The 27,047-nt window shown below is 40.7% G+C and overlaps 1 protein-coding gene across 1 annotated transcript; it reads left to right on the top strand.

The window, feature by feature from the left end:
• Window positions 1–1,171: 1,171 nt before the first annotated feature.
• On the top strand, window positions 1,172–27,047 carry Srp72 (signal recognition particle 72). Its single transcript, XM_075942917.1, has 19 exons — window positions 1,172–1,326; window positions 2,668–2,788; window positions 4,537–4,660; window positions 6,148–6,291; window positions 6,371–6,482; window positions 7,992–8,023; window positions 9,264–9,388; window positions 9,476–9,533; window positions 11,537–11,668; window positions 12,966–13,094; window positions 14,238–14,310; window positions 15,677–15,741; window positions 17,686–17,781; window positions 18,600–18,703; window positions 18,803–18,880; window positions 19,516–19,653; window positions 23,986–24,023; window positions 24,895–25,054; window positions 25,892–27,047. Exons 1-19 carry the CDS (start codon window positions 1,218–1,220, stop codon window positions 26,067–26,069), a joined length of 2,016 nt encoding a protein of 671 aa, XP_075799032.1. The 5' UTR covers window positions 1,172–1,217; the 3' UTR covers window positions 26,070–27,047.

The following is a 27,047-nucleotide window of genomic DNA, read 5'->3' as shown; positions in this document are numbered from 1 at the left end:
CAAAATAATCTTAGTTCAGTATGATGTATTACACTAAGCCCACAAAGTTGGCAGGCACCATATGACCACTGGCTAGACAGCCCTTGACTCAGACAATAGGAAATAAATATTTGGTTTAAAAGCCGAGTAACAGCCAGGTGGTGGCGGTGTACTGGTAGCGTACACGTTTAAATCCAGGCAAAGGCAGGCAGACATTCCTGAGTTCTATGCCAGCTTGGTCTACAAATCGAGCTTCGGGGCAGCAGCAGAACTGTTAACACAGAAACTCTGGGGGCGGGGGGAACTGGGTAACAACCGCATTAGGAGAACCTGGGGTTGACTCTGGAGGAAGTGAAGGGAGGTTTGGCACAGGTCTCCCCGGTTACCATAAAAAGCAGTGACAGCAAAGTAAATAAGGTTTCTGGCCTCAGGATTATAAGATTAAGATAGTACTTAAATACTTAAAGGATCAATGCTCAGAGGTACAGTCTGGTACGGAGTGCGTAGCTGATGGTAAGAGCACTTAGCATGCATGGGCCTGCTTTCCATAGCCACCCAAGGAAGTTGACCCCTTAGAACCAGAATGTAGAATGGCTATGTGAACTTACAGAGGTACCTGAAGGAAGTCCTCCAAGAAGTAGTTTACTGTGTGGCATCCACATAAATCGTAGAATCCAGTTCAGAACCGGGCATTCTCGCCTGATTAGGCGCCAACCCTCTGCTCCTGAACTGGATCTCGAAGAGGTTAAACAGTGCCTTCGCATTTGCGTCCGCACTAGAGTCAGCCCCGGGTTCTAACCACCGTTCCAAGTCCTGAAATGGCAATTCTGAAACACCCACGAGAAGCTGTGCCTCTACCTGCCTCCTTCACGCGACTCCCGAGGGTTTCTTAGTTACCGTCTTACGGGCTTTACTTCTCTCCCGAAGCCTGTCGCCCCGCCGCAGCCTCACCACCGTGGCTGCGCGGCTTTGGGCGGACAACTTCGGTGAGCCCCTCCTGAGCCCTACCCTTTCTTCCTCCAGCCGCCTTTCGTCGGGAGTAGGAGTGCTAATCACTAGGTAAACCAGTTTCTTGCCGGGAGACCGGAAGAAGAGCGGTTTCCGACGCTAGCTCTGGGACCTAAACGCTGGCGACTCCCAGTCGCCTAGCAACCCCTAACTTCCTCCTCCGCCCGGCCAACTTCGAGATTCTCTTCCGGGGTAGAGGTCGCCCCGCTCCTACCCTCGTCTCCTCCAAGATGGCGAGCGGCGGCAGCGGCGGGGTGTCTGTTCCTGCGCTGTGGAGTGAGGTGAACCGTTATGGCCAGAACGGCGACTTCACGCGTGCCCTCAAGACCGTCAACAAGAGTAAGTGTCGGGGCGGCCCGGGCTGTCAGGACGCCACCGTCCATGTCCAGCGCGCGACGCCTCAGCACAGCGCCGTGGGGATCGCTGCGTCTTCCGGCGCAGCCCCAAACCCGGAGGCGGGCGGCAGCCCCACGGCCCCCGGCGGCCCGGGCTCGGTTGCTTAAGGCCACGTGGACTTCCTCCGTGCCCGCGGGATCCGACGCCGAGGGGGAGGGGGGCCTTAAAGAGACCGCGGCGTCCCGTACGGCATCCAAATTGATCTCGATTTCTTCTCCGCTGCCGGATTTTGCAGAGACGTCAAATTGACTCTTCTTCGTTATCTTGAGAGAACTGATCCGTACAGTCTCATGGAGGGAACCTGTTGACTGGGGCAAGGGTAGGGGCAGGAGAAGCAACCTTGCTGGATACGTAACAGCATGTTGCAGACAAGGGGTGGGGTGTGGATGTCAAGGCTCCATTTATTCGTTTCCACGTATATAGTCTCCCCCGTGGTGTTTAGCCAGAGTGTGTGAGTGTGTGTGTGTCTCCGCGTAAGTGCCACAACATTTAAAATTACATAGGAAGAAAACTCGGATCTGTGTTTTTACCCCCCATAAGTGATCATTTCTAATTTTAATTGTCTTCAGTATGAGTTTCCATACGTTGTTATTCTTCACTACGTGCCTGTAATTTGGCCCTGCTAAATTCTGTAGAGTAGATGCGCTTGTGTGTTAGGCTTGGTAATGTAACTACCGAACGGTTTAGCTGCGCAAAACACTAGTTATGTAAAAGGTACAGCAGTAACCTACACTTTGCACGTTTGGGTTTTTGAGTTACTGTGAAAATAATGATGGTGGCCACAGTGCATTGAGGAAAATAGCGACTAATTTGAATCCTTGATTCTACTTGAATTAACACTATCCCTTAACTGGGCCTCCAACCAATACTTAGCAGTGTAACCCTCTGCAGTAATACTTTAACCAGCCAGGACTGTCATTTTAACAATATATATCACTTTCTAGAAATTCCTTTGACTCGTAAACTGAGAATTGAACTCCTGTAGTTGACCAGGAGCAAGGACAACCATGATCCTAGTCATTTTGACACTGACCCTCTGTTAGCATTCAGCCTAGGCCACCTGAGTTGTTTGTATATCTTTTTGATCTCCTTATGGGAAAAGGAAAATTTGAGTTTTTGTAACATTTCCACGAGATAAATCGTGTCTACATTGTCCTTTGGTTTCGCAGTGCTAGAAATTGGATGGCCTCACATATGTTAGGCGAGCTATCTTCCCATTTTTATTTAGTAAAAAATTGGGTAAGAAATGGATTTAAAAATGACTTACCTAAAATCGTTCTCTAGTATTGCAGATCAACAAGGATGACGTAACTGCCCTGCACTGCAAAGTTGTTTGCCTTATTCAGAATGGAAGTTTCAAAGAAGCCTTGAATGTCATCAATACTCACACCAAAGTGTTAGCCAAGTAAGTGGTTCAGTGAGTTGTCCAGTTACTAGGAATACTTTGTTAGCGTTGTTTGCTTCCACTAGTCACATACTTTTGACCTACTTTTCTTTCCCCTTTGTTTTGTTTTGTTGTTGTTTGCGATGGGTCTTTCTGAAGTTGGAAGAAGCAGTGGTTACTTTTGTTCTGTTCTACTGTACCATCAGAAGCATTTATTGGGGTTTTTTGTTTGTTTTCCCTGGTTTCATTGTTTTGTATTTGCATGTTTGTTTGTCCTGGGTCTAATCCTTGATAGCCTGGAATTTACTGTGTAGCCCAAGTAGGTCTCAAATTTTAAAATCCTGTTTCAGCCAAATGAACGATGGGATGACAGGTAAGTGCCACAGTCCCCAGCTTTATTTCTTTTGAACTAGTAGGAAGGGGCAAACTATAAAGGAATGCAGAATATAAATGTGAAAAGAGCCAGGTGTATAATTTATGCTTATAATCCTGTTCTCAGGATGCTGAGGCCGAGTTCCTAGTTTGAGGTTTTGTTTCCAAAGGTGGAGTTTGGTGAAGGGCGTGAGTAACAGTTCATGGAGCGGGGAAAGGAGGGAGAAAGCAATCATGAATCCATCAATAGATATGTATAAGGTCAGAGCATAGGCACATCTAAATTGATGGAAGGCTTTAAAGTGATGTGGCAGGCTTTGCCTGACCTTTGGCCCTAACTCCATTAATTGTTTAGGCAAGACCTTTCAGTTGTTTAAGTTTTTGTTGGTTTTTTAATTTAATTTATCATTTCACAGAATGTGAACTTCCTGAATGGTTACTTTTTTACATTTGTTTTGATAGATTTTTTTCTGAGTGGGAGATTTTAGTTGAAATTTCAAAGTGAACTTTAGATACATTAATGGGTGAGTTTTAAATCTGGGTATTTAAATGCTGCTTGTTTGGTTTTATCTTTGCCAGTTAATTATAAATACAGTATTTTACTTCTAATTTTTTCCTTTGCTAATTATTTGCTTCATGAACAAAAACAGAAGCATCATATAACTTATTAGGAAGATTTAAGAAACTTTTTTCTTTGGCATCTTGTGTCTCCCAGACTGGTCTCGAGCTCCTCAAGTAGCTGAGGTAGAGCTTAGGTTTCTGATCTTTACCCATACTTCTCAGGGCTGAGATAACAAATGTGTACCACATGCAGTTGTGGGGTGCTGGGCATAGAACCAGGACTTGGTTTATCCTAGGCAAGCACTCTACTAGCTGTGTGTCAAGATGAACCATTTGAGTATTTGTATCTAAGGCAGTCATGGGTTTAGCTAGTCCACGATTGCCATCTTTAATGCTTATTTCAAAATACCAGCAGTTTTGTTAATATTCACGAAAAAGAAGAGTGGATGAAGAAATGAATGTAGTACTTTGTGCCTCTTTAAGAGTCTGTGTGATTTGGGAGAGAAGTCAGAAAGCTTTGTTTTGACTATTAAATAGATTAACATGCCTTAAGTGCTTAGAGCAGTGGCCCTCAGCCTTCCTCATGCTCAGACCCTTTGATATAATCCCTCTGTTGTGGTGACCCCCAACCATAGAATTAATGCAATGCTACTTTGTAGCTACTGTTTATTGCTACTGTTATGAATTGTATTGTAAATATCTGTGTTTTCTGATTGTCTTTGGGGGTCATGACCCACAGATTGAGAACCACTGGCTTAGAGCAATCTGGTATATATGGAGTGTTACATTATTATATAATAATCAGATCCTTTTTTATTTATTTATTTTTTCTTCAGTAATTCTCTCTCCTTTGAGAAGGCATATTGCGAGTACAGGCTGAACAGAATTGAAAATGCCTTGAAGACAATAGAAAGTGCCAACCAGCAGACAGACAAACTAAAGGAGCTTTACGGACAAGTGGTAATTACTGCTTTAAATACTTGTTGACAGTCATCCCAAGGAAGCATGGCCTTAGCCCTAACATGGAGCAGGGTTGAGGAAATCCAGCCCATCCTGATCTCAACAGAATTAGCTACCAAACCAGTTCTTGAGGTTTGACTATATTCCCTGTTCTTGCTCTTTGCTGGAAGAGTGGTATGTATAGCATTCTATAAGCTAAGATTTCTTCAAGGTCAGTGCATGAGATTGGAACTTCTGGTTAGAAAGGTAAAGAAAGGCCAGTGAGCTGTGCACATAGGTGAGACAATATTTCTAATATTAACTAGTATTCTAAGTTGAAAATAGGATGATTATGAAAGGTAGGAATTTGGGGGACTTTTTTTGCAATATATATTTTATTTGTAAAACTATGCCCTATGAAAATATTCTGTTTTTAAAATTGTTAAAATTAGATTTATTCATTGTATGTATGTGTGAGTATTCTGCTTCCATGTATAGTATGTGCACCACATGCTTGCTTTGTGCCATAGAGGTCAGAAGACAGTGTCCCATGCCCAGGAACTGGAGTTACAGATGATTGTGAACCACCATGTAGATAGTAGGAGTTAAACCTGGGTCCTTTGCAAGAACAGGTACTCTTAACCACAGAGCTGTCTCTCCAGCCCCTGAAAATATTCTCAAAGGATTTCAGACAAAATTCAGCCTGATCTGAAAGTGCTGTTAATGATGAGAGGACAGAGGTATAAACTGGATCATTATAGGTAGGTTCCAGGACTTGAAGGAACTTGTCTCTGGACACATAGGGGCCTAATGGGTCTAGAGGAGCAGCTGTTACTGCCCTTCTTGTTTGTTGATTTTGTTTGAAGGAAGGTTCTTTCTTAGTATATAGCTATGGCTGGCCTGGAACTTGCTGTGTTGACTAGACTGGTCTTAAACTCACAGAGATCCTCCTCCTAGGATTAAAGGCATGTGCTGCCACGCCCAGCCGTGTTGCCGTCCTTTTAGAACAACCTGACTAAAGCAAGACTTGTGTTGTATATACTTGGTACTACTATCATATTGTGTGACCCTTAATTTCTGAGAAACAGAAAGTAAAGGTTGTATATAGTGAACTAATAGGAAATTTTAAGGCTTTAGTTGGCATTTAATTTTTCTTCTATTTACTGGCACTTAGTAATCATTTTGTGTGGCCTTTTTTCTTCATTGTAATTCAGATAGCCAAATTACATAGATTTTTATAGATTGCATAGATCGTTATAGAAAGATAAAGAACTTGCTTTCTAAATGTAGGTATTATAATACCTACAAATGTATATTATAACAAAGATTCATCACAAGCAATTTTTCTTGAAAGTATTAGCACACAAAACTAGTTAAAAATATATACAAAAGATAAACCTTTCACTTGCTCCTATTGTGTTCCCATGTTCCTTACTGGTTCCAGAAAACATTAGTGCGTCTGAAACCAAGACCCTTAGTCACTTCTGACTTCTTTGTTTTGGCCTTAGCTCTACCGCTTGGAACGGTATGACGAGTGCTTGGCTGTGTACAGAGATCTTGTCCGGAACTCACAGGACGATTATGATGAGGAACGGAAAACAAACCTGTCGGCAGTTGTTGCAGCGCAGAGCAATTGGGAGAAGGTGGTTCCAGTGAGTATCCTTCTGATCACGCAGCTATGAAACAATATTCATGTACTTGCGGTTTGACTGACGTTTTTCTCTGTGACAGGAGAACTTGGGTCTCCAAGAAGGCACACATGAGCTCTGCTACAATGCTGCCTGTGCACTGATAGGGCAAGGCCAGCTGAACCAGGCCATGAAAATCCTACAGAAAGCTGAAGGTTGGGAGTTTTTAAAGCTTTCTGTAACTACAGTGTGGGATACATAACTCTATATAATCTCTAAAAATCGCATTTAATATTTGTGAAATTCTGAAGTGGAAGTTACTGGGGCAGTGAGATTTTCAGAGATTTGTCTAGCCATCTCTCATTGGCCATCTTTCTAGTTCTGTTGAAGAATTAAAGTTGTTTCTAAAGTTTGATTTTGAAGAATAGGTCTTTGAGGGGTTAATATGAGGACTAAGTGTAAATTAATTGACTCACAACAAAACAGTATTATAATAAAATGATTCCTGAACCAGTGAAGGGCCAGTAAATCAGCTCAGCGAGTTAGGGTGCTGGCCTCTATCCCTGATGACCTGATAGCCACATGGTGGGCGAGGATTGACTACTACAGGTTGTCCTCTGACCTCCACATGACATGATACACAAACACATGCTCATGTGCGCACACACATACAGAATAAATTTTATAAACGTAAGTTTAAAATTTTTTTAAAAAGTCATTCCATATATATTAGTTATTATTTCTACTCAATACATATTACTCCTGTGTACAGGTGCACATATGAACTGTACCACTCAAGGACATTTTGGCTCATTTAATATTTTTCTACATACATTTTATACTTTGAAGCCTTTAATTTAAAAACAGGGTGGTAGGGGTACATTTAGCATTCTACAAGGTTTTGGGTTCAGTCTCCAGCTCCAAAATAGAAAAGAAAACAGGGAAGAAGGAGAGGAATGAGAGAGGAAAGAGAGAAGGCTTGGGTGATTTAAATTTAAATTTAGCAGATTTAAAATTTGGCTCAAAACCATCTATAGTGTAGGAGATCTGTCACCCTCTTATGCCCTCCACAGGCTTCAGGCACACACATGATGCACTGCCGTATCCAGGAATTCTATTTCTAGAATTAAATGAGAGAGAGAGAGAGAGAGAGAGAGAGAGAGAGAGAGAGAGAGAGAGAGAATTTTGCATAAAGGTAAACTGAAGGGATGTTTAGGAGAACGAGTTTATAAGTAGCATGAGTTTCTGTGTTGTTAAAGATAGGTCATGGGAGCTGGGGGGAGTTACGTAGTCAGTAAAGTGCTTGCCTTGCAATGAATGACTTGTTCCTAGTCTAGTCCTCCCATAAAAAAAGCTGTGTTAGGGCTGGAGAGATGACTTAGCATTTAAAAGCACTGGCTGCTCTTCCAGAGGACCCCCGTTTGATTTAGCACCCACATGGTAGCTCATAACCATATGTAATTCCCATTCTAGGGAACCAGATTCCTTCCTCTAGCCTTCATAGCCACCAGGCACACACATGATGCACATACTACATGCTAGCAAAACCTACATTTAAAATTAGCAGTTGCAAACAAACAAAAACTCTGGGCCTAAGGATGTATCTCAATTGGTAGACTGCTTAAAAATTGCTCAGAAATTAGCTTTGCCCTTTGAACTGTGAAAAGAATAGGAAGTGCCCAGCAATACTAATTTTAAAGCCATTTACCATTTTTCTCCTATAGATCTTTGTCGTCGTTCATTTTCAGAAGATTCTGTAAGTATTCAATAAAACCAAATTTTGTGTTTTGACTAATAGTAGTGGGAGGTTTCATTATTGTGTTTTAACTTTGAGGGAAAGATGACAGCATACATTTGGTTCTTATCTGATCAGATAGTAATTTTCTTCAGGAACTTGCCTTCAGCAAATCTGGGCATTCTGTGTGATTTGTATTGAGACAAGCATCTTTTTGCGCTTGTTCTTCTTTTACTTTAATTCTTAGTTTTAACATTTCTCTATCAAACACAAATGAAATCATGCATTTGGGAACAGCATCTCATACCCACCCAGCCAGTATACTTTCACCAGCTTAGTGCTCGGTTAGTAAAAGAAGTACTGGGTGCTGGGGAGATGGCTTACTCTGTGAAGTGCTAGCTGTGGATGCTGATAATGAGTTTTTTTTGCTGGGTTCTTGGGCATGCTGCGTACATCTTGCACTGTAATCCCAGCCCTCTAGAGGTGCAGCCTACCCTGATGAACAGGTTCTGAGCAAGTGACAAATAACAAAGTAGATGGGAAGAGAAGATGGTACATGTACATACATGAATATGTATACTTGTGGATAAAGAATATAGCTTTGTATATTTATTCATTATGAATGCACCTGCCAGTCTTTCTGGAAGGATTGGAGAATAATCCTTCGGCATATAAGTTACATTAGCTTAATCTGGGGCATCAATTAAGAAAGCCATCTGCATCTATTTTTTTTTAGGTATTGGGGATCGAACCAAGGGCCCTCATGAATGCTAGGAAGCATTCTGCCATATGTCCAGCAAATCCAGGAGAGAGCTTTGAATTCCCTAGATATAGCGTTACAGGCATTTGTGAGCTGCCAGATCTCCATGCTGGGAAGTGAACTCAGGTCCCAGTGTTAAAAGCAGTATGTGCTCTTAACACTGAGCTATCCAATCCTGAGAAGCATGTTTAAATGTGGTTTTGCAAGAAAGTAGTTTTTAAGAATTTGGGGAGAAGTCATGAAAAGCACATGTTACTTTTTTATAATACATTTAGTAATTAATACCTTAAATTCCTGCATCTGTGACCATACTTGTTCAAGACCTCCTTTCCATTTTCCTTCAACAGTTTTCTGAAATTCAATTCTGAAATCAAAGCTGATTCTCAGGGAAGATTCCTGAAGTTACATAGCTTCATGAAGATTGTGTATATTTCATATGTCTGCAATACTTGATAAAAAAAATATGTAGCTGTTTCTTTTTATTTATTTATTTCTGCTTAGGATGGGACTGAGGAAGACCCACAGGCAGAGCTGGCCATCATTCATGGTCAGATGGCGTATATCCTGCAGCTGCAGGGTCGCACCGAGGAGGCGCTGCAGCTCTACAATCAGATAATAAAACTGAAGTGAGTTGTTGAAATGAAGCATTCCCGGGGATGAGGCTTTTGTTGTTGTTGACAGTGTGTCTGATGCTAACTGTTGCTTGTTCACAGGCCAACAGATGTGGCTCTACTTGCCGTAATCGCAAATAACATCATTACCATTAATAAGGTATGAACTCTGGATTTTCTACATGTGTTTTATGCTGAGAACATATTATTCCAGCTTTTTTTCTAGAATGCTTTCTTTTTTCCATTACAGAAAGAAATTCAGGTGTAACAAACTCATAATGGAAAGTATTCTCAACTCATAGTATTGGTGTTTTTGCCATGTTTATTCAAGTAATAAAACTTTTTTAGTTGTAGGCCTTAGATTTAATAAAATATTTACTGTTTACTTTATGCTAACAATGAAGAATATCTTTGTGTTAAAAATATAAGTAGTTTGGACCTTTAAGTACATGGGTGTTTTATATTCCTTTTCTGAGTCTGAATTGGGGGGAGGGCAGTTATGGGGAACAAGATATGGGTAGGTGGTTTGTCCTACCCACCTACCCTCTGTAAAATATTACAGGAGTGGCTATAGGTATTTCAAATTAATTACTATGTGGAACATTGTTTAAATGGAAAAACAATTCAAGTTGAGATTTGGAATCAACTGTTTGATTTATCGTGTTGTTCCTTATCTTCAATGGTAGGAGACTGAAAGAAGCTGTTTGTGTGAGGGAGTTTCCAGGACAGCGAGGGCTGTCACACAGAGAAACCCTTACTTGGAAAACCAAATAAATAAAAAGAAAAATCTCAAATTGGCATACATAAAGAATTGAATTATAAAAAGTAGTAATAATACCTGATTCAAAAGCGTGGGTATTGGGAGTAGTGGCTCATACCTATAACCCCAGCACTTGGGAGGTAGAGTTAGGTAGGAAGGTCAAGAATTCAAGACCAGCTATAGCCACCTATGACTATCTCAAAGCAATAAAAATAAGAATATGCTTGCAAGCAAAAGAAACTGTCTACAGAGTGCTTTATGGCTTAGTTGTATTACCTTCTTAAGAAATGCACAATGTTCGATAATTTTGTTTTCTACCCCTCTCACCCTCATTATGAAGAGCTGGGGCTTGAATTTAGAGCCTCGGTGCTAAGTACATGGTTGCCCTGTAAGAAGCTTCAGCCGGGCGATGGTGGCGCATGCCTTTAATCCCAGCACTCGGGAGGCACAGGCAGGCCTGATAGTTCGAGACCAGCCTGGTCTACAGAGCTAGTTCCAAGACAGGCTCCAAAGCCACAGAGAAACCCTGTCTTGAAAAACCAAAAAAAAAAAAAAAAAAGAAGCTTCAGAAATTGATTTTTCTTTTTTTTTTTTTTATCAGAAATTGATTTTTCATGTGGCTGCCTAGTTGAACTTAGGAAAGGGAATTAGTGACTGTACTACATTCATATTGTCTGCTACAAGTGGAGTCTGTTTCAGAAACTTAGGGATTTTCTTAGCCACAATTCAAGCAGGATTGTCACCTTCTTCACTTCTCATCTAAATTCTAAACGGCATGGTTAATAGACACTAAAGGTATGTGTCTTTGTGGTCATTTTGATTTTTTGAGACAGGGTTTCTCTGTGTAACTGCCCTGACTGTCCTGGATCTCACTCTGTATACCAGGTTGGCTTTGAACTCACAGAGATCTGCCTGCTTCTGTCTCCCGAGTGCTGGGATTAAAGGTGTGTGCCACCACTGCCCAGTATCTTTGTAGTCTTAAGTGACTAGGGTTTGTGTTGTCCATATTTATTACTTACAGAGTACAAAACAAACAGGCACAGTGGTTCACTCCTGACATCGTAGCACTTGAGAAGCCAAAGCAGGGAACTGCTATGGATTCCAGGCTACCTTAGGCTGTAGAGTGAGACCTGTCTGAAAACCAAACACTAAAAAACGAAAAGTCTCAAAACCAACATCCAACATTGGGAAGATGAAACAAAAGCTTGTTCTCCCGTAAAGAATGTCATGGCAGCATGTCCATAGCTATAAGTAGACAAGGAATATGTGTTTACATAAACAAACAAAAACCAACCTTTCTTATTGTGTTTATGTGAAATAAATGAATGGAAAAAGAAGGCGTTTGAGAGTCACAAAAGCCAAAGTGGAAGTTCTGCTAATGGTGGGCAACTTTTCTTTGTCAGGACCAAAATGTCTTTGACTCCAAGAAGAAAGTAAAATTAACCAATGCAGAAGGAGTAGAGTTCAAGCTCTCTAAGAGACAGCTGCAAGCTATAGAGTTTAACAAAGCTTTGCTGGCTATGTATACAAACCAGGTAAGTAATAAGTCTGTTGCCTGGCTGACCTTGTACTACGTGGGCTTAAGAGGCACGACAGGTATCTGTATGATCTGTTTCGTCTTTTTTCCTTCTTTAGTATTACATATAAGTTTAGTAATTTTGCTAAACAAGTAATTCTCTAAGCATATGGACTTAATAACTTTAGAGAAAGTTAGCAGCTTTGTGGGAGGGGGTGTTCTCTTTCCTGTTTAACTGCTGGTGATTGATCACAGACTTGCATATACTACTGAGCTATATGCCTAGCCCTTTTGTTACTTTCATTGCTAATCTTTCTGAATTAAAACAGAATCATTAAAGACATCAGTCAGATCTAATACCCAACTTCCATTTTACTGTACATAGCACAAATTAGAAATGTTAAGGGTTACAATTCTTTTTTAAAAAATAATTATTTTATATTTATTATTTTATGTGTCTTGTCTGCATGTCTGTCTGAGCACCACGAGTTTGCCTGTTATTAGATTCCCATAGAACTGGAGTTACAGTCATGAGCTACCGTGTGGTTTCTGGGAATCGAACCCAGATCCTCTGGAAGAACAGCCAGTGCTCTTAACTGTTAAGTCATCTTTCCAGCCCCCAAGGGATTCAGTTCTTTATTTGTATTCCTAATTAAATTCTAAATTCATACATAGAGCACAGGATTTTAGTCCAAAAACATGAGAAGCAGTAATGTTTTTATTATTTAGAGCTGAGTCAAGTTTCTTGATGTTTCAGCAAGAAATATATTTCCGTGGCTTTTCTGTTCATTGTGTTGCTTTTAGGAAGAAATTCTAAATTTCATTTACCTGGAACTTAGGTTTCAGATGATCATTTAATCCGGTGGTTTTTAACCTTCCTAATGCTGTGACGTTTAATACAGTTCTTGTGTTGTGGTGACACCCCCCCAACAATAAAATTATTTTTGCTGCTACTTCATAACTGTAATCTTACTACTGTTATAAACCATAATACAAATATTTATGTTTTCTGATAGTCTTAGGCCACCTCCATGGAAGGGACATTTGACGCCCCCAAAGGGGTCATGACCCACAGGTTGAGAACCACTGATTTAGAATTTGCTTGTTGCTTACTGCTTTTAGGACTCTCTTAAACTCAGTAACTAGAAGTTTTGTCCTTACCATAAACCACAAGATGGATGCTATAAACTGATGTGTTTAACCCTACATATTTTTTCACCTATTTTAATTCAAGCTGATTATTCCATCCCTTTATTTTGGATTATTTAATGTTTAATTTTATTAATACACTTATTAATAAGGGGTGCATCTTTTAGGCAGAACAGTGCCGAAAAATATCTGCCAGCTTGCAGTCCCAGAGTCCTGAGCGTCTCTTGCCTGTATTAATCCAAGCTGCCCAGCTCTGCCGTGAAAAGCAACACACAAAAGCAATAGAACTGCTTCAGGTAAAGACATCGAGCTTGAATGCTTAGTGAGGCATCAGGTAGTTAAAGCTGTTTCGTTACACTACAATGTGCAAGCCTGTGCAATACACTGTAACAGCCTACGGACCAAGTTCCAGTGTGGCTTTAGTTGACTTTTAAGTTACAGATTTTTTTATATGTTGTAATGTAAATATTTGTGTAAATCCCAAAGAATGCGTTTTCATTTGGCAGTGTATACAGCATGAGTTAGAGGGTTGACTTTATTGAGGTTTAGACTTATAGTCCCACACCGTGCTTGACCATTTCAGTGATTTATGCCTCATTGGGTCCTACTCCATAGTTCCAGTTAGGGAGATACTGACTTGGTTTTTAGCATTCTGAAACAGCTGGCATATTATGTAAATGTTATATATTATATGAGTTTCATGAATGTAATAGTTGAGAAGATGGACAGGATAAAATTAGGACCATTCTGAGAGAAAATCGCCTTGCAGAGACCCCCAGTGAGGAGGGAGTAGTTGAATGTGTCTCTTTAAAACAAGCGAGTCTGTGTAGCAGGGATCGTAACATCACCGTACCTACTTAGAGAGCTTGCTATAAAGCATGAGTGTTGAATATAGTTTCTCCTAAGGTAAGATTTTGACCTGAACCAGGTTGGTGGCACACTCCATTAGTCCCAGTACCTGGGAGGCAGAGGCAGGCAGATCTCTGAGTTCAAGGCCAGCCTGGTCTACAGATTAAGTTCTAGGACAACCAGAGTTATGCAGAAGTCCTGTCTTTAAAATAAATAAATAAAGTCCAGAAACCAGAAGTTTAATACTTTAAGCTGAACTTTGAAATTTTACATACATATGATAAGTAATTATAATATTACAGTTGTATAAGTTAAGCATGTTTTTTTTTGTTTTTGAGTTATACATTTTTCTCCACCTCTCTCCCTTCCCTTCCTTTCTCCCCTTTTAACCCTCTCATGACCCCCACACTCCCAATTTACTCAGACCTTGTCTTTTTCTCATTTCTATATAGATCCATGTATGTTCTTCTTGGGGTCCTCTTTGTCGTCTAGGGTCTCTGGGGTTGTGGACTGTAAGCTGGTTTTTCTTCACTTTTTGTCTAAGCCACTTTTAAGCATGTATTTTTAACACACAACTAAAAATATTTTAGGAATTTTCTGATCAACATCCAGAAAATGCAGCTGAAATCAAGCTTACCATGGCACAATTGAAGATTTCTCAAGGTATTAATGTTTGACTTTTAAGTTCTTTGGTCACTGGTTAAGGTTAACTGCTCTTTCCAAACATACTAGACTACGTGATGTCCAACAGATTGAGTAGTGAGGAAATCGGCCTCTTTGGTTTTTGGGTTTTCCCTGTGCTGTTAGGATGATTCTCAAGCCTTAAAGGTCCTTGCAAGCCTGAGGCTCCTGCTCTCCGCTGGGCTGTCCCGTGCAGAGAGCCTGCCTCTGAGAGTGAGAACAGCGCTCCTTCGCTTTGGACTTTGCAGTATTTCATAGCTTGTTCCCTTTTTTTTGTTTACTTTGCTAAGCACAGAAACTTATCTCATATATTTGCTACCCAATAGAAGACTGTGGTTTGTTTGTTCTTAATTAAGCTTGGTTGTCCAGTGACCTAGCTGCTCTCTTCATGTAGCTATTTGAATTTTAAACTAAGAAGAACAGAATGGCCTGTTTCAGAAATGTGAGTTTTAATATTAGCCAGATAAAACTAAAGGACTGTGGGCAGCGCAGGTGCATGGACCTTGACATTACAGAAGTCGACATCAGACAGCTCAGGTTCTCAGTGGACAGTAGCAGATTGTCCAGAAAATTTTAGCTAGCCACAGTGGCTGAGATGAAAATTTCATGGGTTGGGAGAAAACAGTTGGCATTTAGGAAAAAGTGTAAAAAGGAAAAATGAAAAAAAAATGTTCCTTAGTGAGGCAGTAGTTGAAACAAGATTGAGGATTGTTTGGGAATTAAAGATGAAATTTTGGGTTATTGAGATTTGCAGTGAGTGTAAAATCAGAATTTTAATACCACCAGTTTTTCATTACTCTCTAGTCTGTAGTAACATGTTTTAAGGCCCTTTGGGAAGTCCCCCCCCCCTTCAGCTCCAGTCTAAAAAGAAGAAAAGGAGTTACAAGACTTGGATAAAAGCTCCGTAGGAAGCCATGGTTCCAGGCTGGGAGACAGTGAGGGCCTGCTGTGCCGCATGCGGAGCTGAGTATGAACCTCCAGCCCCTGAGAAACAGGCAGATTCCAGCAGTTGCTCACTAGCCGCCTTGTCAAACTGCAAACTTGCAATGCTGTAGGAGACCCTGTCTCCACAGTAGCTCCAAGGAAGACAGCCGACATCCTATTTTCCATGTTTCTGTACATAGTCGCATCGCCGTACACTCAACACAGTTGCCAAAGCTTAGCAAGTCAGTTTCCTTACTTAAGAACTGAGCAATGGGTACACCGTCCAAAGTCCCCTGTGGTTATGTAGTCAGAGATACTGCAAAATGCATTTTCCCAAGGAAAAATGGTAGAAAGTAAATTTTCTGGTATTTTTCCCCACTATGCTTTATTCACTGTGGTGCTGGTTTTGTGTCCATCTCCTTAGGCAACATTTCCAAAGCTTGTCTCATCCTGAGAAGCATAGAGGAGTTAAAGCATAAGCCAGGCATGGTAAGTTCCCAAGTGGCTCCCAGAAGACCATGAGAGGGCTACTATCTCCATGTCTGTGCTCTCAGTGTTCTTTCATTTCTGCTTCATGGATGGGTAAGGCAGGACTAGCATTTAGAATGGCTCCAGTTCCTCATCTGGGACACAGTTCATTCTGTGCTCTGGTAGACAGCTGTACCAAGTCTTGTTTAAGCCCCACATTACCCATAAAGGGTAGCTTCAACCTCAGACCTGTATATGGATTTTTTTCTTCTTCCTGGATTATCATGTCATTATAATTTTTTTATTGTTTTTGTTGTTTGTTTTTGTTAAAACAGCTTAAAAATAGTGGTTAGTGGGGGCTGGAGAGATGGCTCAGCGGTTAAGAGCATTGCGTGCTCTTCCAAAGGACACGAGTTTGATTCCCAGAAACCATATGGTGGCTCACAACCATCTATAATGAGGTCTGGTGTCCTCTTCTAGCCTGCAGGCATACACGCAAACAGAATATTGTATCCATAATAAATAAATTTAAAAAAATAGTGGTCAGTAAATTTAGATTTTAGTTCTTTGTTCAAATACTGTAGTTTATACCAGGAGTGGAGGCAGAATCTCTTTCAGTTTGAGGCCAGCCAAGACTACAGAAGTAACCTTGTCTCAAAGAGCTGAGTTTATATAGCTCACAGTATTGCGGGTTTATCTAGGTGCGGAAGTGTCTTTTTCGTAATCCACTCTTGGTTGGGTGGTGATAGACCTGCGTCTATTGAACTAAGAACTGTTTTCTTCACAGTTCTGGCTCTTGCACAGCTTGGACACAGCACTGGTAATTGTGCACCGTCTTCACGGTGCTTTCTCTTCATCCATATTTTAAGGCCTGTGCTACAGTTTTTTTCTATTATAATTATACCATTATATGACTGAAAAATCTGGCCTTTTGCTATAAGGAAAATTTCATCTGAGCTGTTGGACTTTTTGCCAGAGAGGCTGTGCAAGTTCTCTCTTGTTATACTCTGAACAACTGCGGGATCTCACCGGTGCTGGTGACTTGACCTAGTCAGAGTTTCCTGTCGCTGTGGTAAAATACTGACCAAAACCACTGGGTAGGAAAAGAGTTCATTCATTTGCCTTACAGGTTACAGTAAGCCAAAGTAGTAATTAAGGGAAGCCTGGAGGCAGGAACTGAAGCAGAGGCCATGGGACACCATGTACTGCTGTACTCTAGGCTCACATTTTTTATATTGTCTGTGACCATTTGCCCAGTGATGACCCCCACTCACAGTGGACTAGGCCTGCCCACACCAATCATCAGTTAAGAAATGCCACACAGGCATGGCCATAGGCCAGTCTGATGCAGTCAGTGCCTCAGTTGAGGTTCCTGCTTCCCAGATGTGTCATGCTGATGTTCAAGACCGGCCAGCACACTTGTGTTATCTCTGTCTGACCAGTGTGGTCAGACTATGTCAGTTTACCAAAGTGTCTTTAAAATGCAGCTGTTTTGTTTCCTGTCCTTTACTGTTCCTTTAAGTGCACAGCACTTACCTGTGCACACAGGTAGTGTGGGTCTCCGTGCTCCCCACACGCTCACTAGGTAAGCTTTTACAGCTTAGGGGATGTGTGTCTTATTCCAGTTCAGCCATGCTGGAAGCTCCCTAATCACACACTTGAATGTCTAGCAAGATGGTTTGTATATCAAAATGCTTATTTTTCATGTTCAGATCTTACAAAACTTGACACTACTTTAGAAGAAGTCCAATTTATAGATAAATGCCTTCATATTTGGAAAAGACCTTATTTTTCTAAGTATTTCTAGGCATTATATTCTCTAAAAAGAATAACATTTATGGTGAACTAGGTACTGGCATAGATCCCATCAATTTTTCTTTAGTGTTTAGCATTTTTAATTTTTAAAAACTATGTTCTGAGAGTGAATGGAGCATTTTGTTCATTAACTTCTCCTTTGCTGGACAGGTGTCTGCCTTAGTGACCATGTACAGCCACGAGGAAGATATCGATAGTGCCATTGAGGTCTTCACACAAGCTATCCAGTGGTATCAAAGCCATCAGGTAAGGGAACGGGGTGAAGTATTATAAGGGCATATTTTTTTCCATAAATAAAGTATTCTCCTGAACTAAGATTTTGAGAACCCAAGTATTCTGAGTCACTCTTTTAAAAATGGAAAGCTACTAGACTCATTAATTTTTGTAAAGTGTGCCAGGTTCAAATAAAATTGTTAGACATAAGGGAACAGCTACAAAATGAAGCAAAGCAGTACATTCGTATTTTTAGACACTCTTTGCTGTGTAGGTCCACGTGTGCACACACTCAGAAAGTCAAGTAGGGATGGCTGGTTATTAGAACAGCAGTGTCTGGAATGAGTGTGTATCATGTCTCATCTGATAGAGGCATCTTCATTATTTCCAGTGTCGATCTCTGCATGGGTAGTATCAGCTTTCTACCATGCATGCATCCATACACATTACCATACACACACATTGCATTTACATGGTTATCGACTATCAGCATCAGTTTTGGAAAGTACTGTGTTGAATTAGTGTTTGAGAATGTGCCATATCTTTTATGGTTTGATTTTGGGAGTACATTGTTTTGTTTGGTTGGGTTTTTTCTGCTAGTGGTAGAGATGAACCACACCCCAGGCATCCTAGGCAGGTGCACTCACACAGACCTCCATTCCCAGCAGGTGACTGAGATAGAAATGGACTGTGTTCTAGTTCATAAATTGATGATTACTTGTTTACATACTTAGTAAAACTAAGATGAAGAATTTAGTGAGCAGGTGCATTTTAAAGGGCTGATAAATAGAATTTTACTGACTGGCTAGATATTTAACTCAAGACTTTATTTTATTTTATTGAACCTGTAGCCCAAATCCCCTGCTCATTTGTCCTTGATAAGAGAAGCTGCAAACTTCAAGCTCAAGTATGGACGGAAGAAGGAGGCAGTTAGTGACCTAGAACAGCTGTGGAAGTAAGCCCTGAAAAGTGGTTTGTTCATATGAAGGGTATTGCTTTATTTATGTTAGTGTCAGTTTTATAAACTGTTTATTAACTTTATTTCTTCTTTTAGGCAAAATTCAAAAGATATTCACACCCTAGCCCAGCTTATTTCTGCTTACTCGCTTGTGGATCCTGAGAAGGCGAAGGCGTATCCTCTGTGCACAGCTCTCCACGGAGCGCCGGAGCTCTGCTAGTGCTTGTGTTTGGAATTAGAAATTGTAGCTCACAGACTTGATTCTGCCTAGACAAAGCAAAAGTTAGGACTGTAGATCTATCAGTGGGAAGGGGGTCACATGCCCATCACAAACAATGCTGATAGGATGATTGGAAGACCAGGCATGGTAGTGTGTGCCTGCAGTCCTAGCATTTGGAAGACAGGAGCAGGAGAATCGGGTCGTCCTTAGCCATATGGCGAGTTCAAGACTAATCCAAGTTCAAAAACAATTCCCATATGCTGATTGGCTAGTTGTGGTCTCTGACATAGCAGTGTCCCCAGAACTGAGCTGCATATCAGATGCTCAGAAGCTGCTAGGCATAGCCTCCGCTCTGAGACAGCCTATGCATTTGGAAGCTTGGGAATCCTTGAACTCCAGCACTACCGAGTTACTGTTCTTTTCGGAATATAGACTGGATTTGATGTGATTTGGTTTTCTGTAGAAGATTTAAGAATATGTTTTGCTTTTGATGAGGGCCATCAGGAAAAGACAGTATTTTTCTGTTGGCAGAGATGTCCTGACAGACAAATTGTGTATATTGTGTTCCTGAACCCCTCTCCTCCTCCAGTCTTAGTAAACACTTGCCCTCGTCGGATAGCATGTCACTAAAAGTGGATGTCGAGGCTCTTGAAAATTCTCCTGGTGCTACGTACATTCGGAAGAAGGGTGGAAAGGTTACTGGAGATAATCAGCCGAAGGAACAAGGGTAATGTTTTTAATTCAAAATATTTTTAAAATATTTTCTAAGACTTACATAATTTAAAATTATGTAAGAGAACTTTGATGGTTTGGGATATGGCTCAGTTGGTAGTGCCTGCCTAGCCAGGAGGCTCTGGTTCATCCATCCCTAACATCACATAAACTGGAAAAGTGACACACAAGTCATCTTTAGCTTCAGCCAGTTCCTCTATCTGGAGCTAAATGAGACCCTGTCTGAAGACAAAAACGGAAATTTCATTAGGAATAAAAACTTGAATCTTCTGTGCATGTATTTGAGTACACATTTCATATGTGGACCTTTCCACAGCCCCTCTTGGAGCTTACCTGTTCAGCTCATCTCTTCACCATAGCTTGGTTGGCTGGCTGGCCCTGGAGCTCCTCTTGCCTCCTCTTTTTGGGGAGAGTCAGGTGCCTCACTGTTGCCCTGACTGGCCTGGAATTCATTATGTAGACCACACTGACCTTGAACTCACAGAGATTCACCTATTTCCTTAGTACTGGGATTAAAGATGGGTGTCATCGTGCCCCAGCAATGAAATATTTTTTTTAATGTTTTAAGATTTTATTTTTGATTCAGAATGAACAGAGCATGGAAGATACTAAATGTTTCTTTTATACTTTTTTGTTTTGTTTTTTCGGTATGTTCCTTGGTGTTTTGCCTGTATGTATATTCATGTGAGCGTATCAGATCTCCTGGAGCTGGAGTTGTGAACTGCCATATGGGTGCTGGGAATTGAAAACGGGTCCTCTGGAAGAGCAGCCAGTGTTCTTAACCTCTGAGCCATCTCTCCAGCCCCTATTTTCATCTTTTTAAAAAACCTTTTAAAAGATGCCTCAAATGCTACAGTATTTCTGATTCCATTGCTTCAACTGACTTCAAATTTCAAGCTTTTGGGGACAAAATAAATTTAGTCTAATTCTTAATGTGAATTCTAAAGTGCTATCTATTTATGTAATTTTTTTTCTCTAACATAAGCAATTGGCCCTTCTAGATTCTTTTTCTCTTAATCATTATACTACATGTTGACTTTCTTTTAGAGATTTTGTGTGGTTGTATGTTTTTGTGTTCACATGGATAGCCTGAAGATGGTGCTCAGTGTTCTCTGTCTTCATCTGGTGAGATGCCCAGCCTATTATGTGCATGCTGTGCCCTGACCCCACTTCTCTGGTCTTCCCTGAAACAGGATCTGATGTTGCCCAGACTGGCTTCAAACTGAGGTGTAGCAGAGGATGGCTTCAATTCCTTCCTCCACCTCCTCATGCTACAGCCACGTCCCACCTGTACACCGACTCTTTGTTTGTTTGTTTGTTTGAGAAATGGTCTTTTTTTATGTTTTTCTGTTTTATTTTGGTGTTCCCAAAAGCTTCAAACTTGAATCAGCTAAAATGATGGAATCTGGAAAACTGTAGCATTTTTTTACAAAGATGATTTATATTTCCATGGGTAGCCTAGACCAGGCTGGCCTTGAACCCAGGGATCATCCTTCCTCTGCTTTCTGTGTGCTAGGATTAAAGGCATATACCACCATGCCCAGCTACTCCTTTCTTTTTACATTAATTATTCAGTGGAGGGAGACATTCCTGTGCCATTGCACTTCTGTGAAGGTCAGAACACAACTTGTGTATTGGGGGGGGGGGGTGTCAGTTCTGTCTTTATATTATGTTTCTAAGGCTCAAACTCAGGTCATCAGGCTTTGTGGCAAGCACCTTAACCCACTGAATTATCTTGATGGCCTTACACTGACTTTTGAGCTTCAAATTATCAGTATAGTAAATTCACTAGACATTATTGATGCTCTTTATACTATTAAATAGCAAAGGTCTAGTTTATTTTGAAGCTCTACCATGTTTATCTTAGACCTTGACCAAAAATTAAGCAGTTAACAAATACATTTAGAGAGTAATTGGAGTGGAGATTTCACGTAGGTTTGCTAGAAGTGTCCCTGGTGGAAAGTCCTAAGAATATCAGTGAGAGATGGAGTGAGACCTCTTCAGCCTTAGCTTCCTGATTAGCAGTTCTTGGCTGCTCACACATAAATATACAAAGAGATGTAACTCTCAGAGTGCTTAATAATGACTTTGAAATTTTTTCTTGATTTCTTCCCAGTACCTACTTTTTATTTTTGTCAGTATACTTAGTAAACTGCTTTGCCTATTTCAAAAGTTAACAAATTTTTAAGGTTCAAATTTTGAAAAACAAAGCTAGGGGTGTAGTTTAGTCTTAGAGCATTTGGCTGGCTTGCAGGAGGCCTTGAGATTGAGCCCTAGCACCATCAAAATAACTTTGTTTTTAAAGATAGAGTCGTTGGGCATGGTGTCAGCACCCTGTAATCTAACACTGAGAGAATGGGGCAGGCACTAATTCAAGGCTGTCCTTCTCTACGTAATGAGCCAGGCGTGCTGGCACGTTTCTGTACCACCAGTACTAGGGAAAGAGAGGCCGGGGGTCAATTGGACACCAGCCTTGGCTAGATAAGATGTGTTTTTAAGGGAAAACAACAACAAAAACAGGTCAGGTATGCCTGTAATTCTGTCACTCAAGAGGCAGAGGCAAGGGATCTCTGTGGCTCAAGGCCAGCCTGATCTATAGTGAATTCCAAGTCAGCCAGCTGGTGCACAAGACCCTATCTTTAAAAAGTGCAGAGTAGGCTGAAGAGATGGCTTAGAGGTTAAAGTGCTGGCTGCTCTTCCAGAGGTCCTGAGTTCAGTTCCGTTCAACCACATCATCTCATGACTGTGATAATGAGATCTAGTGCCCTCTTTGAGCATGCAGACATATTAAATAAATAAATCTTTAAAAAGTGCAAAGTAAGCCGGATGATGGTGGCACACATCTTTAATCCCAGCACTTGGGAGAAAGAGGCAGGTGGATCTCTGTGAGTTCGAGGCCAGCCTGGTCTACAGAGCAAGTTCCAGGACAGGCTCCATAGCTACTGAGAAACTCTGTCTCAAAAAACAAAAGTGCAGAGTAGGGGTAGATGAGATGGCTCAGAGGTTAAGAGCACTGGCTGTTCTTCCAGAGGCCTGGTTCAGTTCCCAGCAACCACATGGTGGCTCACAACCATCTGTAATGAGATCTGGTGCCCTCTTTTGGTGTACAGGCATACATGCAGACAAAACACAAAAATGTAAGAAATAAATAAATCTTTTAAAATGAAATAAAAAGTGCAGAATAAGTGAAAGGTATCCCATCCATCCTCTCTTCTAGTGCCATGGCCAATGTAACTTATTTTCCATATCCTCCTAAAAGATTGCCTATCCATGTTCTCTGGCAGAGAGTTCTTGATTCTCTAAAATCTTGCCAAACAGTTAACTCCTGAGGGCATGATAGGTTTTTGTTTGTATAATAACTTACTATTCGACTTCTGTACTTTTAGGTTCTTTATATACCGCTTACACTACTTACAGGATAACTGGCTTGCTGTGGGACAGTGGTCTTGTATCCTGTCACTTATATTGTTTTTAATAAAACGCTGATTGGCCAGTAGCTAGGCAGGAAGTAGAGGCAGGGTGACGAGAACAAGAGAATTCTGGGAAGAGGAAAGGCTCAGTCTGCAGGTGTCAGGTGTCATCTAGACACAGAAGAAGCAAGATGAGACTGCCTCACTGATAAAAGGTACCAAGCCATCTGGCTAACACAGGCAAGAATAATGGACTAATTTAAGATATAAGAATTAGTTAATAAGAAGCCTGAACTAATAGGCCAACCAGTTTATGATTAACGTAGACTTCTGTGTGTTTTGTTGGGACTGAACAGCTGCGGGACTGAGCGTGACAGAAACCTCAGACAACACTGGGTAATTTAGGCATGATAGCTCTTTTCAATGAATAGATAATATTTCTAGGGTAAAGAGTTCTACATTAAAGCTGATGTATGTCATTTTAAGATTGTTTTCAGCCAGGCCTGGAGGTACTTTCAGAAGGTTCCAGCACCGGAAGCCTTGAGGCAGGACTTGGAATTAAAGACCAGTGAGGTGGCTCATACAGGCCACTTGACTTGCAAGTCTAATTAATAATTGGAGTTTTCCCTCCAGAAGCCACATAGTGGTGGAAGGAGAGAACCAATGCCACAAAGTTTCTTACCTCTAAACATGTGCCTTGACATGAGAACCCACAAACATATCATACACACATAATAAATATTTTTTTTCCTTAAGAGAAAAGTTTGCCGTGTGACTGAATTAACAGTCCAGCTAGTTTAGACTGGCACCAAGTCTTACATGCACCTTTATGAAAACATGCCCAGCTTGCTCTTTTGCACACATGGAATGAACCATGTTCTATCACAGTGATGTAATGAATCTCAATTTCTTTTTAGACAGGGAGATCTGAAAAAGAAGAAGAAAAAAAAGAAAGGTAAGATTTTAAGGAAAAAATAGGCCTGATGGTGGTGGCACACGCCTTTAATCCCAGCAGTTGGGAGGCAGAGGCAGGCAAATCTCTGTGAGTTCAAGGACAGCCTGGTTTACAAGAGCTAATTCCAGAATAGCTAGGACTGTTACACAGAGAAACCTTGTCTTGAAAAAAAATACACTCTGATTTCTGTATTGTTGTTTGAGATAGATTTTTAAACCTTAGTTAAATGAATTATTAAAAGTCCATATATTTTTCAAGTTCTAAATGTGTAGTTATTGCTATTATAGTTGAGTTTACAGAAATTTTACAAACTAATGTTTGCATTAGTCCGTTATCTTCAGAAGTCTCACTTATTCTTCATTTCTTGTCCCAGTACTTGGGTATCAGCTTACTCTTACCTGACATATAGACATACTTTCAGTAGCACAATTGTGATCTTCCTATATTAGTGCCCCATTCTTTCTTTAAAATGTATCATTTTATTAGATAAAAATTATAAATTTTTGTAAAGTTATATCTGGAAATATTTTTCCCTTACACATGGTGGCTCAAGCCTTTAATTCTAGCACTAGGGAGGCAGAGATATAGGGATATTTGTGAGTTCTAGGCCAGCCAGGGCTACATAGTGAGACACTGTTTCAAGAGAAATTTTCTTGACATCTGAACATGGTGCATGCCTACAATCCCAGCACTCCAGAGGGAGAGATAGGAGGATCACAGGTACAAGGCCAGCCCGGCTACATAGTAAAATCAAAAACCGACAGGCTTTCTCATACTAATTTCAGTTGTGTTTATCCCAAGTCATGAACATGTTGTTTGAACAAACTTGAAACTATTCTAGGTATATTTCTCATTTAACAATCATTTCTAGGAAAGCTGCCTAAGAATTATGACCCAAAAGTCACCCCAGATCCAGAAAGATGGCTACCCATGCGAGAACGGTCTTACTACCGAGGAAGAAAGAAGGGTAAAAAGAAGGACCAGATTGGAAAAGGAACACAGGGAGCGACTGCAGGGACCTCCTCTGAACTGTGAGTTGTGGCTGAGGAACAGAAGTCCCCCAAGTGTAGTTCATCTGACTCAAGTATTAGGAAGACTTTTGTTTATATGCTGTATGAGAAACACAGTCCTACAGCCTTGATAAATATTTGCAGTATATATGAAAGGAAGAAAATACAGTGTTTGATTTTATTACAGATACAAAAACTATGTGATTTTATTGTTAAAAACTAACTATTCTAGGAGCTGTGAGAATGGCCCAGTAATGGAGCCCTTGCCTAGCATATGCCCTAGTATTACAAACCACAGACCAGCCTAGCAATCACGTTTAGTTTTGAAACTAAAGATAATGAATCATTTAATTGTGTGATAGAGGGGTGATACCTAGAAAGAAGAATTTAAAATGTGAATTTTTTCTACATAGAATTATAAGTCATTTAAAGTTGATTTTTTTTAACTTATTAAATTTGTCATGTAGCACTTATTACATTTTCTTTAGTTTTAGGTGGTTTAAAAATATTCAGAAGAAATAGACAGAGGTAGGGTGCACCCATCCTTAAAGTGTGTGGGAATTGGGGCTGGAGAGATAGCTCAGCGGTTAAGAGCACTGTCTGCTCTTCCAAAGGACCCACATTCAACTCCAGCACCCACATGGCAGCTCACAAACTGTAACTCCAGTTCCAGGGGACCTGACACCCATGGCAAAACATCAATGCACATAAAATTAAGTAATTATTTTTTTAAAAAAAAAAAAAAGAATAGTTTTAGGGAAGTATTAGGTGTGGAAAAGTGAAATCCATGCACATATATGCTTATGCCTTGTCCTATATTTCTAAATGACTAAAAGCCTTTCTGGTTGGTGATTTCAGAGATGCCAGTAAAACTGTGAGCAGCCCACCCACCTCCCCAAGACCTGGCAGTGCAGCAACGATATCTTCCTCTACAAGTAACATTGTGCCCCCAAGACACCAGAAACCTGCGGGGGCCCCAGCAACGAAAAAGAAACAACAACAGAAGAAGAAGAAAGGAGGCAAAAGTGGCTGGTGAAGACGATGTACTTGTCGCGGGCTGTTCTTAATCCAGTGCCAGTGACATTAGGAACATAATAAAGGTAACACAGCAAGACGCACAGAGCTTCCCTCCTCCATCCCGAGTCCTGAAATGACTTCTTATACTTCAAGTGGGAAGACGTCCTCCTCAAACTGTCTAATCAGATTTGGCCTACTTGTACCAAATAGCTTTACAGAAGACTGAAGACGGATCATGAGGCACGCTATCTAAGGAAACTAGTGTGAAGATACGCGTTCCTATTCAAGTCTCACCTTAAATTATGTCTTAGGAGGCTAAAGGTGGAATCTTCTGAGCATTCCAAGTATTTGTTTAGAGCTATCATGTGATGAAAAGGGATCTCAGTAAATGAGTGGCCAGAAAGACTCAGTGTCTAAAATAATTTTCACCATAAATCCTCTGTCCTGCGACACTGGAATTGGAGCTCTCATGTGTGTATGTGTATACATCTGACTGGCTCCTTTGTACCCTTGTCGTTTTCATCCTCAGATTATGTTAACATGCTGATTTAGTTCCACTGAAGACCTCAAGAAGATATATCAATGTTACAAGTAGTTGTCACTTAGACCCAGCGTTCTGAGGGCAAATGGGTTTGGGCTTCTTAATCAGAACATAAACTTTGACTTCTTTATTTTAAGAGGAAACAGGCGATATTGAAATTCACCAGAGCTTTTGGCCCAGCTAGTACTCAGATGGCACCCCTTTCTTTATGGGACATGGCCTTTCATTACTTTCTTCAAAGTAATGTGGTTTGCAGTCGCTTTGTGGTGTAAATGTTGCTCTTGTCTTTCATGGCTAGCAGGCCACTTTCCTGCTCAAAGTTGAGAGGCACACCTGGGTGTCTCATGTTCAGTGCTCGTTTATGCCACCACGCTATCATTCATTTTACACTTCTATTTCCTTGTGATCATATTACTCTGTCCTTGTTAATAAAAGTGCTGCTGTGTTTGAGCATTA

This window comes from Microtus pennsylvanicus, chromosome 12 (assembly GCF_037038515.1).
Source record: "Microtus pennsylvanicus isolate mMicPen1 chromosome 12, mMicPen1.hap1, whole genome shotgun sequence".
NCBI lineage: Eukaryota > Metazoa > Chordata > Mammalia > Rodentia > Cricetidae > Microtus > Microtus pennsylvanicus.
The sequence above is the reverse complement of the archived record's forward strand: the minus strand, read 5'-3'. Positions and strand labels throughout refer to the sequence as shown.